Genomic DNA, 20192 nt, shown 5'->3' with positions numbered 1-20192 from the left:
TTGACTGCAGAGAGTTGCAGGGGTTGGATGAATGGATGTGTTTAAAGTGGGTGTCGATAATGTGTGAGGAGTGGCAGAGTTGGCAGAGGAGTTAAAACCTGAGTGGATCACGGTGATCGAAAGAATGGGTCGACTGGGCTCTTATTCACAGAAATTTAGAAGGATGAGAGGATATCTGGGGTGGAAGATTGCAACCTTCACGTGGTCTGCCCTGTTTCGTCTAATGCAATCAAGTCGACGTGCACAAACGGAAGATCAAATAGAACAAGTTGACCTACAACTTTAGGCTGTGCACACCACACGAAAGAAGAAGAGGGGATCTTATAGAAACATATAAGATTCTTAAGGGATTGGACTGGGTAGATGCAGGAAGAATGGTCCCGATGTTGGGGGAGTCCAGAACCAGGGGCCACAGTTTAAGAATAAGGGGCCGGCCATTTAGAACTGAGATGAGGAAAAACTTCTTCATCCAGAGAGTTGTGAATCTGTGGAATTCTCTGCCACAGAAGGCAGTGGAGGCAATTTCACTGGATGTTTTCAAGAGAGTTAGATTTAGCTCTTGGGGTTAACGGAATCCAGGGATATGGGGGGAAAGCAGGAACTGGGTACTGATTGTGGATGATCAGCCGTGATCATATTGAATGGCGATGCTGGCTCGAAGGGCCGAATGGCCGACTCCTGCACCTATTGTCTATGTTTCTTTGACATTGGGTGGAGGGGGGGACTTGAGGGGGGAGTTGCTGACGCCTGGTGCTGTTTCCCCGTCCTTTACATTTAAAGTTGAAACTGATGTCCTTTGTCGAGCTCCTTGCTGCGGGGGAAGATTAAATGGAAATGTGGCTCGACATGGAGTCGGACAGATTGGTTTTGAAGATGAAAGCTGATGTGTGTGTATATGTTTATTTACAGCCCAGCAAATCATTCAACGGTACAAAGAAATTTGCTTTCAAATACTTGATATGAATCGAAGGTGAAATAAATATAAGGTAGACACAGAATGCTGGAGTAACTCAGCGGGAAATGGTTTAAATTTCATGTGCGATGCTCCGGTATTCCCTGGGAAACGTCTTTTCATTTTGCACTGTACAACTGTTGCTTGCAAGATGACAATAAAGGACCCACTGAGCTACTGACAATAAAGGTTGATTGATTGATTGGGTCAGGCAGAAATGGAGGACGTTTCGGGTCGAGACCCTTCTACAGACTGAAGATAACTGTCTGAAGGAGCTTTGCTTGTCCACCTCCCTCCACAGGTGCTGCCGGACCCACTGAGTTACTCCAGAACTTTGTGTCTTGTTTTGTGGACCAGCATCTGCAGTTCCCTGTGCCAGGGGGCGGGGCTTCATCACTGGTCCTGCCCTCACTCCCAGACTCCCCCGCGCCCCCTGCCCTCACTCCCAGACCCCCCCGCGCCCCCTGCCCTCACTCCCAGACTCCCCCGCGCCCCCTGCCCTCACTCCCAGACTCCCCCGCGCCCCCTGCCCTCACTCCCAGACTCCCCCGCGCCCCCTGCCCTCACTCCCAGACCCCCCCGCGACCCCTGCCCTCACTCCCAGAGTTCCCTGCCCTCACTCCCAGACTCTCCCGCCCTCACTCCCAGACTCCCCCGCGCCCCCTGCCCTCACTCCCAGACTCCCCCGCGCCCCCTGCCCTCACTCCCAGACTCCCCCGCGCCCCCTGCCCTCACTCCCAGACTCCCCCGCGCCTCCCGCCCTCACTCCCAGACTCCCCCGCGCCCTCTGCCCTCACTCCCAGACTCCCCCGCGCCCCCTGCCCTCACTCCCAGACTCCCCCGCGCCCCCTGCCCTCACTCCCAGATTGCCCCGCGCTCAGCTGCCGCCGCCGCCATGTTGTTGAGGCCGCTCTCCGTCTCTGTCTCCGCGTCGCTGCGGCTCCGGCGCCTCCTCTCCGTGTCTGTGGCCCGCGGGCCGCCCGCTGCTCGGGTGGCGGTGGTGAGTGTCCGGCGCCGGGACCCCCGGGGGGAGCGGGTGGGGCCGGAGTGACCGGTCACCCTTGGAATCCGAGCTCCTCCTCTCGCGCGGCCTGACCCCTGGATCACCCCTGACCCCTGGATCACCCCTGACCCCTGGATCACCCCTGATCCCTGGATCACTCCTGACCCCTGGATCACCCCTGATCCCTGGATCACTCCCACCCCGAATCTTGACCTCCCACCCCTGACCCCCGTGGGGGGGCCGTCTGGTCATTCCGTGTCCGTGACCCCAGTTCACCGGCGCCCAATTAAAGTCCTCGTTCACATGAACCTCGCAGAATTAGCAGCAATGAGTGGGTTACAGACAATAGACAATAGGTGCAGGAGGAGGCCATTCGGCCCTTCGAGCCAGCACCGCCATTCAATGTGATCATGGCTGATCATCCCCAATCAGTACCCCGTTCCTGCCTTCTCCCCATATCCTCTGACTCCGCTATCTTTAAGAGCCCTATCTAACTCTCTCTTGAAAGTATCCAGAGAACCGGCCTCCACCGCCCTCTGAGGCAGAGAATTCCACAGACTCACAACTCTCTGTGAGAAAAAGTGTTTCCTCGTCTCCGTTCTAAATGGCCGACCCCTTATTCTTAAACTGTGGCCCCTGGTTCTGGACTCCCCCAACATCGGGAACATGTTTCCTGTCTCTAATGTGTCCAAACCCTTAACAATCTTATATGTTTCAATGAGATACCCTCTCATCCTTCTAAACTCAATAGTGTACAAGACCAGCCGCTCCATTCTCTCAGCATATGACAGTCCCGCCATCCCGGGAATTAACCTTGTAAACCTACCTCAATAGCAAGAATGTCCTTCCTCAAATTAGGGGACCAAAACTGCACACAATACTCCAGGTGTGGTCTCACTAAGGCCCTGTACAACTGCAGAAGGACCTCTTTGCTCTTATACTCGACTCCTCTTGTTATGAAGGCCAACATGCCATTCCCTTTCTTCACTGCCTGCTGTACATGCATGCTTACTTTCATAGACTGATGAACAAGGACCCCCAGATCCCGTTGTACTTCCCCTTTTCCCAACTTGACGCCATTTAGATAGTAATCTGCCTTCCTGTTTTTGCCCCCAAAGTGGATAACCTCACATATCCACATTAAACTGAATCTGCCATGCATCTGCCCACTCACCCGACCTGTACAAGTCACCTTGCATTCTCATAGCATCCTCCTCACAGTTTACACTGCCACCCAGCTTTGTGTCATCTACAAATGTGCTAATTCCACAGACTCAGAATTAAAGGACGTTCCTTTGGGAAGGAGATGAGAGGAATTTCTTTAGTCAGAGGGTGGTGAATCTGTGGAATTCTTTGCCACCGACGGCTGTGGAGGCCAAGTCAATTGATATATTTAAGGCAGAGATAAATAAATTGTTGATTAGTGCGGGTGTCAGGGGTTTTGGGGAGAATGGGGTTAGGAGGGAGAGATAGATCAGCCATGATTGAATGACGGAGTAGACTTGATGGGCCGAATGGCCTAATTCTGCTATCATATGATCTTCGTATACAAGTGTATAAAATCATGAGAGGAATAGATCGGGTAGATGCACAGAGTCTCTTGCCCAGAGTAGGGGAATCGAGGACCAGAGGATATAGGTTTAAGGTGAAGGGGAAAAGATTTACTAAGAATCCGAGGGGTCACTTTTTCACACAGAGGGTGGTGGGTGTATGGAACAAGCTGCTAGAGGAGGTAGTTGAGGCTGGGACTATCCCATCATTTAAGAGACAGTTAGACAGGTACATGGATAGGACAGGTTTGGAGGGATATGGACCAAACGCAGGCAGGTGGGACTAGTGAAGCTGGGACACGTTGGGCCGAAGGGCCTGTTTCCACTCTGTGACTCTATGACATATCTGCAGTCTGCAGTGTATCTGCAGTGCGGTGTATGCAGTGTGCGGTGTATCTGCAGTGTGCGGTGTATCTGCAGTGTGCGGTGTATCTGCAGTGCGGTGTATCTGCAGTGTGCGGTGTATCTGCAGTGTGCAGTGTATCGGCAGTGTGCAGTGTATCTGCAGTGTGCAGTGTATCTGCAATGTGCAGTGTATCTGCAGTGTGCAGTGTATCGGCAGTGTGCAGTGTATCTGCAATGTGCAGTGTATCTGCGGTGTGCAGTGTGCAGTGTATCTGCAGTGTGCAGTGTATCGGCAGCGTGCAGTGTATCTGCGGTGTGCAGTGTATCTGCGGTGTGCAGTGTATCTGCGGTGTGCAGTGTATCTGCGGTGTGCAGTGTATCTGCAGTGTGCAGTGTATCGGCAGTGTGCAGTGTATCTGCAGTGTGCAGTGTATCTGCAGTGTGCAGTGTATCGGCGGTGTGCAGTGTATCTGCGGTGTGCAGTGTATCGGCAGTGTGCAGTGTATCGGCAGCGTGCAGTGTATCAGCAGTGTGCAGTGTGCAGTGTATCTGCGGTGTGCAGTGTATCTGCAATGTGCAGTGTATCTGCGGTGTGCAGTGTATCTGCGGTGTGCAGTGTATCTGCGGTGTGCAGTGTATCTGCGGTGTGCAGTGTATCTGCAATGTGCAGTGTATCTGCGGTGTGCAGTGTATCTGCGGTGTGCAGTGTATCTGCGGTGTGCAGTGTATCTGCAATGTGCAGTGTATCGGCGGTGTGCAGTGTATCTGCAGTGTGCAGTGTATCGGCGGTGTGCAGTGTATCTGCAATGTGCAGTGTATCTGCGGTGTGCAGTGTATCTGCGGTGTGCAGTGTATCGGCAGTGTGCAGTGTATCGGCAGTGTGCAGTGTATCTGCGGTGTGCAGTGTATCTGCGGTGTGCAGTGTATCTGCGGTGTGCAGTGTATCTGCAATGTGCAGTGTATCGGCGGTGTGCAGTGTATCTGCAGTGTGCAGTGTATCGGCGGTGTGCAGTGTATCTGCAATGTGCAGTGTATCTGCGGTGTGCAGTGTATCTGCGGTGTGCAGTGTATCTGCGGTGTGCAGTGTATCTGCAATGTGCAGTGTATCTGCGGTGTGCAGTGTATCTGCGGTGTGCAGTGTATCTGCGGTGTGCAGTGTATCTGCAATGTGCAGTGTATCGGCGGTGTGCAGTGTATCTGCAGTGTGCAGTGTATCGGCGGTGTGCAGTGTATCTGCAATGTGCAGTGTATCTGCAGTGTGCAGTGTGTCTGCAGTGTACGGTGTATCTGCAGAGGTTGGGTCGAGTCATTGGCAAAGGTCCTCTCTGAGCTGCAAGTGTCAGGATGTTGGTGTCACCGCAGCCTCGTGCATCACCACGTGGTTTGGGACCAGCTCTGCCCAAGACCAGTGTCGTCCACCCTCATCATCAGACACCCTGTGCGTAGGGGAGAGGGTTTGGGGCCGAGGATGTCCTGGTTGGGTTGCTCCTGGGCCTGGTCAAGCTGGCCATCTGCAAGTCACGGCGCCAGGCGGCACAGTGCTCTGCCCGAGCCCCTTTTCCGGGGTTGCGTCCGTGCCCGGGTGGGGTTAGAGAAGGGACTACGCAGTGTCCACGGGCACCCTGGGGGATTCCGGGACCGCGGGGGGTGGAATGTTTCCTGGACAATGATGGGGAAATAGTTGCTCAAAGGATATTTGTTTTACTTTGTCTTGTGGTGGTGGGTTTGTTTTGAATAATTTTGCATTGAAGATAGTATTGTAAGTATGGATAAAAGATAACGACCAGTGTGGTGGGTGTGTCTGACCCCTTGTGTTCCCGATCTCCACAGGTGCTGTCGGGCTGTGGGGTCTACGATGGCACCGAAATCCACGAGGCATCGGCGTAAGAACCATCCCCCTCCCCTCCGCCCCCCACCGCCCTTCCCTGCCCCCACCACCCTGCCCCCACCGCCCTGACCCCACCACCCTGCCCTGCCCCCACCACCCTGCCCCCACCGCCCAGCCCCCACCACCCTGCCCTGCCCCCACCGCCCTGCCCCCACCACCCAGCCCCCACCGCCCTGCACCCAACCGCACCACCCTGCCCCCACGCTCCCTGCCCCCACCGCCCTGCCCCCACCGCCCTCTGCACCCACCGTGCCCTGCCCCCACCAGCCCTGCCCCCAACCGCCCTGCCCCCACCGCACCACCCTGCCCCCACCGCCCTGCCCCACGCCCTGCCCCCACCGCCCTGCCCCCACCGCCCTGCCCCCACCGCCCTGCCCCCACCGCCCTGCCCTGCCCCCACCGCCCTGCCCCCACCTGCCCTGCCCACCACCTCCATGCCCCACTGCACTGACCCCCACCTCACTGCCCCCACTGCCTGCCCTGCCCCACCTCCCTGCCCCCACTGCCCTGCCCCACCTCCCTGCCCCCACCGCCCTTCCCTGCCCCCACCGCACTGCCCCCACTGCCCCTGCCCCCACCGCCCTGCCCCCACTGCCCTGCCCCCACCTCCCTGCCCCCACTGCCCTGCCCCCACCGCCCTGCCCCCACTGCCCTGCCCCCACCTCCCTGCCCCCACCGCCCTTCCCTGCCCCCACCGCACTGCCCCCACTGCCCTGCCCCCCACCTCCCTGCCACCCACTGCCCTGCCCCCACTCCCTGCCCCCACTGCCCTGCCCCCACCGCCCTGCCCCCACCGCCCTGCCCCCACCGCCCTGCCCCCACCGCCCTGCCCCCACCGCCCTGCCCTGCCCCCACCGCCCTGCCCCCACCGCCCTGCCCCCACCGCCCTGCCCCCACCGCCCTGCCCCCACCGCCCTGCCCCGCGACCGTGGAGGGAGCTTCACTTTGTGTCTACCCCGTGCGGTCCCAGCCAATGTAACTCCACTCTTTAAGAAAGGAGGGAGAGAGAAAATGGGGAATTATAGACCAGTTAGCCTAACATCGGTAATGGGGAAGATGCTGGAGTCGACTATTAAAGATGTTATTGCAGCGCATTTGGAAAGCAGTGACAGGATCGGTCAAAGTCAGCATGGATTTATGAAGGGGAAATCATGCTTGACTAATCTTCTGGAATTTTTTGAGGATGTAACAAGTAAAATGGATAAGGGAGAGCCAGTGGATGTGGTGTATCTGGACTTTCACAGAGCCTTTGACAATGTCCCACACAAGAGATTAGTGGGCAAAATTAGAGCACATGGTATTGGGGGTCGGGTATTGACATGGATAGAGAACTGGGTGGCAGACAGGAAGCAAAGAGTAAGAATTAACGGGTCCTTTTCAGAATGGCAGGCAGTGACTAGTGGGGTGCCTCAAGGCTCGGTGCAAGTTTGCGGATGACACAAAGCTGGGTGGCAGTGTGAGCTGCGAGGAGGATGCTATGAGGCTATAGGGTGACTTGGATAGGTTGGGTGAGTGGGCAGATGCATGGCAGATGCAATATAATGTGGATAAATGTGAGGTTATCCACTTAGGTAGCAAGAACAGGAAGGCAGATTATTTTCTGAATGGTGTCAGATTAGGAGAAGGGGAGGTGCAGCGAGACCTGGGTGTCCTTGTACATCAGTCACTGAAAGTAAGCATGCAGGTACAGCAGGCAGTGAAGAAAGCTAATGGCATGTTGGCCTTCATAGCGAGAGGTTTTGAATTTAGGAGCAAAGAGGTCGTACTGCAGGTGCACAGGGCCCTGGTGAGACCACACCTGGAGTATTGTGTGCAGTTTTGGTCTGCTAATTTGAGGAAGGACTTTCTTGCTATTGAGGGAGTGCAGCGTAGGTTCACCAGGTTAATTCCCGGTATGGCGGGACTGACATATGATGAAAGAATGGATCGACTTGTGCTTGTATTCACAGGAGTTTAGAAGGATGAGACGGCATCTTATAGAAACATATAAAATTCATAATGGGATTGGACTGGGTAGATGCAGGAAACATGCTCCCAATGTTGGGGGAGTCCAGATCCAGGGGTCACACAGTTTAAGAATAAGGGGTAGGGCATTTAGCACTGAGATGAGGAAAAACGTTTTTACCCAGAGAGTTGTGAATCTGTGGAATTCTCTGCCACAGAGGGCAGTGGAGGCAATTCACTGGATGTTTTCAAGAGAGAGTTAGATTTAGCTCTTAGGGCTAACGGAATCAAGGGATATGGGGAGAAAGCAGGAACGGGGTATAGATTCTGGATGATCAGCCATGATCATATTGAATGGCGGTGCTGGCTCGAAGGGCCGAATGGCCTACTCCTGCACCTATTTTTCTAAGTTTCAATGTTCTATATTTTTAATTCTCGACTGCCTGCTGCCTGGACTAACGAATGGCCATCTTGGCCAGGCCCAGGAGCAGACCGACAGGGAGACCCCCCCCTCCCCCCTCTGTACCGGGTGACCAAAGATCAGGAGGGTGGGGATAAAGTGCGGCCAATACTATAGGAGCAGCCCCTTCAGATCGTTGTACAGGGGCTGCAACCTCTCACACTGCACGTAGACGGAACACGGTCTCTGCCCTGGGAGTGTGTGACGGGGCAGTGTAGAGGGGGCTTCACTCTGTGTCTACCCCGTGCTGTCCCTGTCTTTCCCTGACCCAGGATCCTGGTGCACCTGAGTCGGCGGGGAGCGGACTACCAGGTCTACGCACCTGACGTCTCACAGATGCATGTCATTGACCACGTGAAGGGGGAGCCAACAGCGGAGAGCAGGTCAGTGGCCCTGTCCACAGGTGTGTGTGTGTGTGTGACAGGTGGTGCTGTGGGTGTAACACCTGTCCACAGGTGTGTGTCTGATGGGTGGTGCTGTGGGTGTAACACCTGTCCACAGGTGTGTGTGTGATGGGTGGTGCTGTGTGTGTAACACCTGTCCACAGGTGTGTGTGTGACAGGTGGTGCTGTGGGTGTAACACCTGTCCACAGGTGTGTGTGTGATGGGTGGCGCTGTGAGTGTAACACCTGTCCACAGGTGTGTGTGTGTGTGTGACAGGTGGTGCTGTGGGTGTAACACCTGTCCACAGGTGTGTGTGTACCTGCGCTCCCTGCCTGTCCATCCAACGGCACCTGTACAAAGTCCTCTGTGTTGACGCTTGTCTGTGTCAATCTCTCACTGTCCGGTTCAATTCCTCGCTCAGTACCACACGGCACGACACGGCACGGCACGGCACGACACGGCACGGCACGGCACGATAGAACTTTATTTATCCCAGGAGGGAAATTGCTGAGCCGACAGTCATAGAACACAAGATACATGAAACATAAAATTAAAGTGGAAAGGATTGGGGTGTGTGCAAAGATTGGGGAGGGGGGGGTCAGTCTCAGTCTACCCCACGACAGAAGAGGGAGGGGGTTGTACAGTTTGATGGCCACAGGCCCCTCTCATGGTGCGTGTGTGTGTGCACCGGTTTGCGGTGCGTGTGTGTGAGCCACGTGGTGATGCGTGTGCCAGATCGCGGTGGGCGTGTGTGTGTACGTGCGTGTGTGTGTGCTGGTTCGCGGTGCGTGTGTCTGGGCCACGTGGTGATGCGTGTGCCAGATCGCGGTGGGCGTGTGTGTGTACGTGCGTGTGTGTGTGCTGGTTCGCGGTGCGTGTGTCTGGGCCACGTGGTGATGCGTGTGCCAGATCGCGGTGTGTGCGTCTGCGCCGTATAGCGGTGCACATTGACCTCTGTGCCGGCGGCAGGAACGTGCTGGTGGAATCGGCAAGGATCGCCCGCGGGCATGTGCAGGAACTCGGCAAACTCCGGGCCCAGGACCACGACGCCGTCATCTTCCCCGGGGGCTTCGGGGCCGCCAAGAACCTGTGAGTCACCGCGCCCAGCGGGGGAGGGAGGGGGGCGGAAGTAGTGAGGGGGGGACTGGGGATGGGTGCGGTAGAGGGGAGATCTAGGGGGGGAGTGGGAGCAAAGCGTTGAGGGAATAGAGGTGAGTGGTGAGGAGGGCTGCACTGTGGGACATCATAAGGTCATAAGTGACAGGATCAGAATTGGGCCATTCGGCCCATCAAGTCCACTCCGCCATTCAATCACGGCTAATCTATCTCTCCCTCCTAACCCCATTCTCCTGCCTTCTCCCCATAACCCCTGACACCCGCACTAATCAAGAATCGATCTATCTCTGCCTTAAATATATCCACTGACTTGGCCTCCACAGCTGTCTGTGGCAAAGAATTCCACAGATTCACCACCCTCTGACTAAAGAAATTCCTCCTCGTCTCCTTCCTAAAAGAGCGCCCTTTAACTCTGAGGCTGTGACCACTGGTCCTAGACTCTCCCACTAGTGGAAATATCCTCTCCACATCCACTCTATCCAGGCCTTTCACTATTCTGCACGTTTCAATGAGGTCCCCCCTCATTCTACTAAACTCCAGCGAGTACAGGCCCAGTGCCGACAAACGCTCATCATAGGTTAACCCACTCATTCCTGGGATCGTTCTTATAAACCTCCTCTGGACCCTCTCTAGGGCCAGCACATCCTTCCTCAGATATGGGGCCCAAAACGACTCACAATATTCCAAATGCGGCCTGACCAGCGCCTTATAGAGCCTCAACATTACAGCCCTGTTTTTGTATACAAGCCCTCTTGAAATGCTTTCTTTACTGCTGATTCGACTGCAGACCAACCGTTTGGGGATCCTGCACCAGCTCCCAAGTCTTTTTGCACCACCGATTTCTGGATTCTCTCCCCAGTTAGAAAATAGTCTACGTGGGAGGGGCGGTGAGGAGGGATCGGCACACTGTGGGGGGGGGGCTGCACTGGGTGGGGGGGGGGCTGCACTGTGTGGGGGGGGTTGGGGCACTGTGGGGGGGGGCTGCACTGTGTGAGGGGGGGCTGCACTGTGTGTGAGGGGGGGGGCTGCACTGTGGGGGGGCTGCACTGTGGGGGGGGGGCTGCATTGTGTGGGGGGGGGGCTGCACTGTGTGGGGGGGGCTGCACTGTGGGGGGGGCTGCACTGTGTGGGGGGGGCTGCATTGTGTGGTGGGGGGGCTGCATTGTGGGGGGGCGTGTGTCTCCCCAGTGTGTGACTCTCCCTGTCTCCCCCAGCTCCACATTTGCCACACAAGGCCAGGACTGCCTGGTGATACCGGAGGTGCAGCGAGTCCTCACCGAGTTCCACAAGGCGCAGAAACCCATTGGGTGAGTGGCCTCAGGGTGGAGGGTCAGGGGTCACCGAGTGGCCGTGTTGTGAGTGGGGCAGCGCCAGAGACCCAGGTTCCTTCCCGACCTCCGGTGCTGTCTGTGTGGAGTTTGCACGTTCTCCCCGCAACCAAGTGGGTTTCCTCCCACATCCCAAAGATGTGCAGGTTTGCAGGTTAATCGGCCCATCTGTAAATTGCCCCCCTAGTGTGTAGGGAGGGGAGCACAGAGGGCAGTGGAGGCCAAGTCACTGGATGGATTTAAGAGAGAGTTAGATAGACTCTAGGGGCTAGTGGAGTCAGGGGATATGGGGAGAAGGCAGGCACGGGGTACTGATTGGGGACGATCAGCCATGATCACATTGAATGGCGGTGCTGGCTCAAAGGGCCGAATGGCCTCCTATTGTCTATGTTTCTATGAGTGGATGAGAAAGTGGGATAGCATGGAACTAGTGTGAACGGGCGATCGATGGTCGGCATGGACTCGGTGGGCCGAAGGGCCTGTTTCTGTGCTGGGTCTTTCAATCGAACAAAGAGTGGGTGAATATCAACCCAAAGGAACTGCAGGTGCTGGTTTATGAAAGGAATAAAGTGCTGGAGTAACTCACCGGATCAGGGAGCATCTGTGGAGGACATGGAGACGTGACGATACGGGTCACAACATTCCGAGGCTCAGAAGGAGGACGTTCGGCCCGTCCTGCCTGATCTGTCCACGGCTGACCGGTGATAGGTGGCACGGTGGCGCAGTGGTAGAGTTGCCGCCTCCTAGAGGTTCCATCCCAACCACGGGTGCTGTCTGTGTGGAGTTTGCACGTTCTCCCCGTGACCCGCGTGGGTTTTCTCCGGATGCTCCGGTTTCCTCCCACACTCCAACGACGTGCAGGTTTATAGGTTTATTGGCTTCGGGAAAATTTCAAGTTGTCCCCAGTGTGTGTAGGATAGTGTTAGTGTGCGGGGATCGCTGGTCGGCACGGACTCAGTGGGCCGAAGGGCCTGTTTCCACGCTGTATCTCTAAACTAAACTAAATGTTTCCCCTCAGCATCACTGCGACACTGATTTAACCATTCCCCATCCACTCGATGCCCCGATCCATGTACACAACATCCACCGCCCCCTCACCACCTCGCTAGTCCCACACTGCACCCGCCCCCCCCTCGCTGCCCTCCTTTTCCCCGCCCCCTCCCCCCACCCCGGCGTGGAACGGACTACCCGGTCTACGCGCCTGATATCTCACTGATGCACGTTACTGACCCCCTGATCTCCCACCCCATGTCCCCCCCGACCCTGTGTGTTGCTGCAGGCTGTGCTGCATCGCTCCAGTGCTGGCTGCCCGGGTGTTGGGGAAGGTGGAGGTGACGGTGGGCGACGAGGAGGAGGGGGGGGGGCGCTGGCCGTACGCTGGCACAGCCGCTGCCATCACGGCCATGGGGGCCCGGCACCGCATCACCGACGTACACATATCCTTGCCGGGGGCCTGTGGGCCGGGGGCCGAGAGCCGGGAGCCGGACCACACGGGGGGTTCATCGGGGCTCGGCACTCCCTGGGAAATGGGGTCCCCAGGGTGGGGGTTCCCTAGGGTGGGGTTGGATTCCCCAAGAGGGGGATTCCTTGGGCTTGGGGTTCCCTCACCATGGGGGTTCCCTTGGGATGAGGATTACCAGGGTTGGGGGGGGGGAGGGGAGTTCCCCATGGATAGGGGATTGTCAGGCCTGAGGGTTGTCTGGGAGGGTGGGGGGTCCCTGAGATAGGGGGTTCCCTCAGGTGGGGATTCCCCTGGGATAGGGGATTTCCCCAGAGGGGATTCTCTGGGGGGGGGGGGGCAGAGGGGGAATCCCCTGTGTGGGTGTTTCTTCTGGAATGGGGGTCCATGGGCTGATCGCGAGGTGCTGGGAGCGGTCTCCCTGAAATGGGGGTTCCCCATGTGGGTTTCCCCAAGATGGGGGTTTCCCGACATGGGGGTTCCCTCTGATTGGGGTTCCAGGGGCTGGTGTTGTGTACTGGGAGGGGTCTCCCCATCTGCTGGCGGTCTCCCTGTGTGGGGGGGTGGGGCCTCTGTGTGTGTGGCTGGGGGGGGGGGGGTTCTGTGTGTGTGGAGGGGTGGGGCTTCTGTGTGTGTGTGTGTGTGTGGGGGTGGGGTCGATGCTGTGGGTGTTGCTCTTGACCCCCCACCTCCACCAAGCCCACGTTGATGCTGAGAACAAGATCGTGACGACTGCGGCCTTCATGTGTGAGACGAAGATTCACCACGTGTACGACGGCATCGGCGAGATGGTGCAGCGGGTGCTGCAGCTGACGGCACCCTGAGCCCAGGCCAACGTCACCCAGCGTCACCCTGTGTCTGTGTATGTGTGTGTGTGTGATTCTGTGAGATAGTGTGAGTGTGTGTGTGAGTGTGAGTGTGTGTGAGTGAGTGTGTGTGAGTGTGTGTGTGAGTGTGTGTGTGAGTGAGTGTGTGTGTGAGTGTGTGTGAGTGAGTGTGTGTGAGTGAGTGAGTGTGTGTGTGAGTGAGTGTGAGAGTGTGAGTGAGTGAGTGTGAGAGTGTGTGTGAGTGAGTGTGTGTGTGTGTGTGTGAGTGAGTGTGAGAGTGTGTGAGTGAGTGTGAGAGTGTGTGAGTGAGTGAGAGTGTGAGTGAATGTGTGTGAGTGTGTGTGTGTGTGTGAGTGTGAGTGAGTGTGTGTTTGTATGTAATGTCCGTGCCGTTACGGCGCTACCGGTTACCGCTGGGCAAGCATGCGTTCACCACACACCACCTCACCATGCACGGGTGACCTGCCCATGCGGCTGCATTAATTATGTCGCATTAATGACGCGTGTGTACCTGTAGCAGGGTTGCGGTGCTGTGCAGACGTATAGTTTATTGTGTGTGTGAATGTGTGTGAGTGATTGGTGGTGGTCGGAGGGGCCGTAGGCGCAGAATGGCAGCCACGCTTCCGTCAGTCTGCCCCAGGGCAGCTGTGGCTACAGAAGTAGATTACCCCCACCGAGTGTGACTGAGGAGTGAATGAATAATGCGATGTAAAGCGCCTTGAGTATTAGAAAGGCGCTATATAAATCCCATCCATTATTATTATTATTATTATTGTCACGTGTACCGAGGTACAGTGTAAAGCTGTGAGGAGTGTTGTGATCAGGTATGCATTAAAACACAGTGATCATCGTCTGTTGTGTCTGGTGTGTGGCGGGGCTGCAGGACAGGTGGAGTGGGTGGTGGAGCGGGTGGTGGGGTGGTGGGGCGGGGAGGTGGAGCGTGTGGTGGGGCGGGGTGGGGTGGGGTGGGGTGGGGTGGGGCGGGGAGGTGGAGCGTGTGGTGGGGTGGGGTGGGGTGGGGTGGGGTGGCTGGGGCCGGTAGGTAGAGCGGGCCGGTGAGACATTTAACCATCTTCTGCACAGCTGCTTCAGAGGAACGGGCATGGAATTGAAACAGACAAGGGGGAGTGGTAGAGATGGGTGTTATGGCTAGCACGGACCCGGTGGGCTGAAGGGCCTGTCTATGCCAACAGCACTGTGACTCTCACTCTGTCCCCACGAGAAGCCACATTGATTTCACGGAGGGAAGAGTCTTTTGCTGAGAGCTTCTGAGTCATAAGGTCATAAGTGATAGGAGCAGAATCAGGCCATTCGGCCCATTGAGCCTATTCCGCCATTCAATCATGGCTGATCTATCTCTCCCTCCTAACCCCATTCTCCTGCCTTCTCTCCATAACCCCTGACACCCGCACTAATCAAGAATCTATCTATCTCTGCCTTAAATATGTCCACTGACTTGGCCTCCACAGCCGTCTGTGACAAAGAATCCCACAGATTCACCACCCATGTGGTGCAGCGGTGGAGTTGCTGCCTCACAGCGGTAGAGACCCGGGTTCGATCGTGACTAGGGGTGCTGTCTGTGTGGAGTTTACACGTGACCTGCGTGGGTTTTCTCCGGGTGCTCCGGTTTCCTCCCGCACTCCAGAGACGTGCGGGTTTGTAGGTTAATCGGCCCCTCTGTAAATTGCCCCCTAGTGTGTAGGGAAGCCTACAACGTGGAGTGGTGCGGCGTTTCCTGGAGACTGGCCCGGAGCTTCAAGCCGTGGGTACGGCGCGGACTTACCATCGCGGAGCCTGGGATCTTACGCCGAAGATCGCCAGTGTAGGACTCCGACCGTAGGGCCCGTGGACTTTAACACCGTGAAGCAGTGGTCTCCGGTAAGAAGCGGCCGACTCGGGAGCTCCATGCTGCGGAGTGTTCCGATCCGACCCAACGGCGGAGTTTCGATCATCCCGATGAGAGGGCTTGAACAGCGGACCGTCGGCAACGGCCCCGTTCAAAGGCCCTGACCACGGGTGAACAAAGGAAGAAGATGACTGAACTTTATTGCCTTCCATCACAGTGAGGAATGTTGATTCCACTGTGGTGGATGTTTATGTTAAACTTTATTTCTTCTGCTGTGTGTATTTTTGCTTTTTACTTAGTATGGCTGTATGGTAACTCAAATATTCACTATACCTTAATTGGTACATGTGACATTACATTGAATCTTGAATCCAGAAAGTGGGATAACATAGAACCAGTGAATGTGGGATCGCTGGTCGGGGTGGACTCGGTGGGCCAAGCGAGGGGCCTGTTTCCGTGCTGTATCTCTAAACCAAAATTAAACTAAACTATTTATATGTCAACATGTCACGGTCACTGGTGGGCGCTGGGTGCCGAGGGAGAGTGCCAGAGGTCACCATTGTAGTAAATAGAGGTTTGAAGAAGGGTCTCGACCCGAAACGTCACCCATTCCTTCTCTCCACAGATGCTGCCTGACCAGCTGAGTTACTCCAGCACTGTGTGAAACGTCACCTATCCATGTTCTCCACAGATGCTGCCTGACCCGGCTGAGTTACTCCAGCACTCTGTGAAACGTCACCTATCCATGTTCTCCACAGATGCTGCCTGACCCGCTGAGTTACTCCAGCACTCTGTGAAACGTCACCTATCCATGTTCTCCACAGATGCTGCCTGACCCGCTGAGTTACTCCAGCATTCTGTGAAACGTCACCTATCCATGTTCTCACGCATCCACTGAATGTTCACTGATTTCCTCGGTCTAACAGTGGGAGGAGGGAGAGACTTGGAGCAGGAAGGATTATTGGGAGTAGGAAGGAACTGCAGATGCTGGTTTAAACCGAAGATAGACACAAAAAGCTGGAGTAACTCAGCAGGACAGGCAGCATCTCTGGAGAGGAGGAACGTTTGGGGTCTGAAGAAGGCTCTCGACCCGGGACGTCAGCCATTCCTTCTCTCCAGAGATGCTGCCTGTCCCACTGAGTTACTCCAGCATGTGTTCTAGAGTGATACAGCACGGAATAGGCCCTTCGGCCCAACTTGCCCACACCGGCCAACATGTCCCATCTACACTAGTCCCACCTGCTCGCATTTGGTCCATATCCCTCCAAACCTGTCCTATCCATGTACCTGTCCAACTGTTTCTTAAACATTGGGATAGTCCCAGCCTCAACTATCTCCTCTGGCAGCTTGTTCCATACACCCACCACCCTTTGTGTGAAAAAGTTACCCCTCAGATTCCTATTAAATCTTTTCCCCTTCACCTTGAACCTAAGTCCCCTTCATCCTTGATTCCCCGACTCTGGGCAAGAGACTCTGTGCATCTACCTGATCTATTCCGCTCATGATTTTATACACATGTGTCTATCTTAGCAAGGGTTATTAGTCCAGTTAATATCAATGGGGAAGGCAGTGACCCTGACCCCCACACCGGGGTGATTCACCTCCCCGACCCCCGGCTCACACCGGGTGGGTGTGCGAGTGTCCCTCGGTGCCCGGGTTCAGAGCGGTCATTCACCCTCCAGCCCCAGGCGGTTGTTCGTGGGCCCGGGACTTGCCCTCAATCCACCGGCAACGCTGCTCTTTCGCAAGTCAGTCACGAAAAACATCTGTATCTTCTCTCTGTCCGTGAGCAGCAGCGATGTTGGCGGGTTTTTTACCAGGTAAGAACGTACGTGTTGTGCGTGCGGGGTTGCAGGAAAGGTCATAAGGTCGAAGGGCATCATCGCACGTTAACCAGTCAGTGGAAAGACAACACGTGATTACAATCGAGGCGTCCACATTGTACAGACACGTGATAAAGGGAATAACGTTTAGTTCAAAGCTCAAGTCCAGTAAAGTCAGGGTAAGGAGTGTAGACGTTGGGGCGTAACGTTGCAGTTGTACAAGATGTCGGTGTGACTACGTGTGGAGTATTATGGGCAGTTTTATTCACCCTGATGTCACTTAACTTCTGCAGTTGTACAGGGGTCTGGTGAGACCACATCTGGAGTATTGTGTACAGTTTTGGTCTCCTAATTTGAGGAAGGACATCCTTGTGATTGAGGCAGTGCAGCGTAGGTTCACGAGATTGATCCCTGGGATGGCGGGACTGTCATATGAGGAAAGATTGAAAAGACGAGGCTTATATTCACTGGAGTTTAGAAGGATGAGGGGGAATCTTATAGAAACATATAAAATTATAAAAGGACTGGACAAGCCAGATGCAGGAAAAATGTTCCCAATGTTGGGCGAGTCCAGAACCAGGGGCCACAGTCTTAGAATAAAGGGGAGGTCATTTAAGACTAAGGCAAGAAAAAACTTTTTCACCCAGATAGTTGTGAATTTGTGGAATTCCCTGCCACAGAGGGCAGTGGAGGCCAAGTCACTGGATGGATTTAAGAGAGAGTTAGATAGAGCTCTAGGGGCTAGTGGAGTCAAGGGATATGGGGAGAAGGCAGGCACTGGTTATTGATAGGGGACGATCAGCCATGATCACAATGAATGGTGGTGCTGGCTTGAAGGGCCGAATGGCCTCCTCCTGCACCTATTTTCTATGTTTCTATGTAAGATAACAATGAACCAGATTGACACATCCTGGACACAAACTAGACAAAGACTTTTAGTTGTATAGAGATGGTGATTTTTGTTTTGTTACTGGAGTTCTGGTGTGGGTGTGGGAACGGGCAAGGATGTCACCCACCCCCCTCCCTCCCATCTCCCTCCCTCCCCATCCCTCTCTCCCTCCCTCCACCTTCCATTCCCCCGGTAAATAATCTTTCAACCAGCCGCAGCCTTGGATCATGAGAGCATCTTTAATTCTTTTTATTAACAGTTTTGATGATTAACAAAATAAACGCACACAGATGAGTGAGTGAGTGAGGGGGAGGGAGAGGGGGGGGCCTGTGCTCTGTGCCCCCGCCCCTGTGGGGCCACAGGTAACTCCCCTTCCTCCCCCTCTCCCCCACATCCGTACCCCTCTCCCCCAGGGCCGGTCTCTCTCTCCCCCTCCCCCCCCCCCCCCGCGGCTCCTGTCTCCGTAGCTGGGGGGGGGGAGAGGGGTACGGGGCTGGGCTAGTACAGATGAGAGTCGGTGTGTGGGCTGAGACCGTGGACCCTAACCCGGCAAGAAACAGATGCCTCAATATTCATGCGAGTGGTGGGCGGGGATCGGTGAGCGGGAGAGTCCAGCCTGGTCACACCCAGACCCACACGACAGCTGGGCTCACTGCACCCACTTACACCCCCGCCACCCCCCCCCTCCCCCCTCCCCCCTCCCCCGACTTCCCTATTTAGAAAGCATTGTTACATGTTAATAAAAAGCATGGTTTTAATACAATATATATGTGGGCTGTCCCAGATTTGAAACACACGCATACATCCATCTTATACAATATTGCATGGAGATTGTGACCGACGTCCTGACTGGTCTGAGTCGGCTGCAGTCACTTGCAGCTGCCCGGCCACAATGCAGGGACTTGGCCGGCACCCGTGCAGCTGCAGGTGGGGGTGGGAGCAGCACGCGTGCAGCTGCCAGTGGGGGGGAGTGGTGCAGCTGCGGTGGTGTGAGGAGCAACAGTGCAGCTGCTGATGTGAGGGGTGCTGCAATGGTGCGGCTGCTGGAGGTTGGAGCCGCAACCACGCAGTTGCTAGGGGGAGGGGGGGGGGGGGTTGCAGCATTGCAGCTGTTGGGTTGCGGCAGTGTTGCAGCTGTAGGTGGCGGGAGCTGCAACCGTGCAGCTGATGATGACGGCGCATGGGAACTGGGGAGAGGGTGGGTGGGGGCACCCCAGGGTGGGGACAGGGGGGAGCACCCTAGGGCCTTGCTCTTGCGTGACCTCACAATCTGCACGGGAGCCCCTCACTGTGCATGACCCCTGAACCCTCCCCATGGACGACCCCTGACCTCTCCCTGACACCTTCCGCTCCTTGACCTCCGGCCTTTGCATAAAAGGCGTCCGACCTCTGACCCAGACGCCTGACCCTGTGGCTGCACTCCGACCTCCAACCCTGCTGTCCCCTCTTGACCTGTGACCTCAGCTCTACCCACCGTGACCCCCACACTGAGGCCGACCCCTCCACAACCTTTGACCTCTTGCGGACGACAGAACCGGCGAGAGGAAACGCCCGGGGTCATCGTCACGGCAACTCTCCCGGGATTGGCCAGCGAGGAGGGGGGGTAAACACACCCATGCTCACGTGTCTGTGTGTGCTCACACTCGCGCACTAGTGGGTGCTCACTAAACTGCAGGTACTCGCACACTAGTGACCAGCGTGTTCACACTCACACTGGAGTGCACACTCGCTCACCAGTGTACACACTCGCTCGTGCTGGCGTGTTTTACACCCCCACTCACACTAGTGTGTGTCCTCCCACGCACGGCAGTGTGTTCACACTCATTCACCAGCCTGCGCTTGCTTACTACCACACGGTTGTGTGCACGAGTGTTCACCGTTACACGCGTGTGCTCACACCCACCCGACACCTTCCAATCCTATTGTGCTTCATGTTTGAGAGTGAACGGTTAGTGAGACCCTCGTCTGGGGAGCGGGTGGGGGTGGGGGTGGGGGTGGGGTTGGTGGGGGGGAGGGGTTTGGGGGGGAGGGGTTGGAGGGGGGTGGGGGGGAGGGGTTGGAGAGGGGTGGGGGTGGGGACGGTGCAGGTGGTGTTGAGGGGGGGGGGCGTGTGACGTGGGGGTGTGGGTGCGATTGCCAGGGTGGGTGGGGGGGGGGAGGGGGTACCCAGGGCCCAGACTCCCCGCTCCCCCGCCACCCATGCACGGCTCTGAGCTGCGAGGGTCACAGCGTTCATGACTGCAGCCCCCCCCCCCGTGAACTGCGGTGCTGACTGTGGGTGTGGGGGCCACCGGGATGGACAGATGCAGAAGGGGAGGGGGGAAGAAACAGATAGAAGGGGGTGGGGGACGCGGGGAGGAAGAGTCGGGGGGGGGGGG

At 56.3% G+C, this 20192-nt stretch overlaps 2 protein-coding genes across 2 annotated transcripts in view; both read left to right on the top strand.

Moving 5' to 3' along the window:
- Nucleotides 1–884, top strand: part of pwp2 (PWP2 small subunit processome component) — a 22304-nt gene extending 21420 nt beyond the window's left edge. The window contains exon 19 of the mRNA XM_033033481.1: nucleotides 781–884. Coding sequence (XP_032889372.1) covers nucleotides 781–884 — 104 coding nt within the window. The remainder of the gene's footprint in view (nucleotides 1–780) is intronic.
- A 952-nt stretch (nucleotides 885–1836) lies between these two features.
- LOC116980271 (glutamine amidotransferase-like class 1 domain-containing protein 3B, mitochondrial) lies at nucleotides 1837–13322 on the top strand. Its single transcript, XM_033032335.1, has 7 exons — nucleotides 1837–1952; nucleotides 5681–5733; nucleotides 8415–8525; nucleotides 9496–9615; nucleotides 10857–10949; nucleotides 12250–12406; nucleotides 13125–13322. Exons 1-7 carry the CDS (start codon nucleotides 1848–1850, stop codon nucleotides 13251–13253), a joined length of 768 nt encoding a protein of 255 aa, XP_032888226.1. The 5' UTR covers nucleotides 1837–1847; the 3' UTR covers nucleotides 13254–13322.
- Nucleotides 13323–20192: the final 6870 nt, after the last annotated feature.

Source organism: Amblyraja radiata, chromosome 14 (assembly GCF_010909765.2).
Source record: "Amblyraja radiata isolate CabotCenter1 chromosome 14, sAmbRad1.1.pri, whole genome shotgun sequence".
NCBI lineage: Eukaryota > Metazoa > Chordata > Chondrichthyes > Rajiformes > Rajidae > Amblyraja > Amblyraja radiata.
Note: the sequence above shows the minus strand (reverse complement) of the source record. Positions and strands in the feature narration are given on the sequence as shown.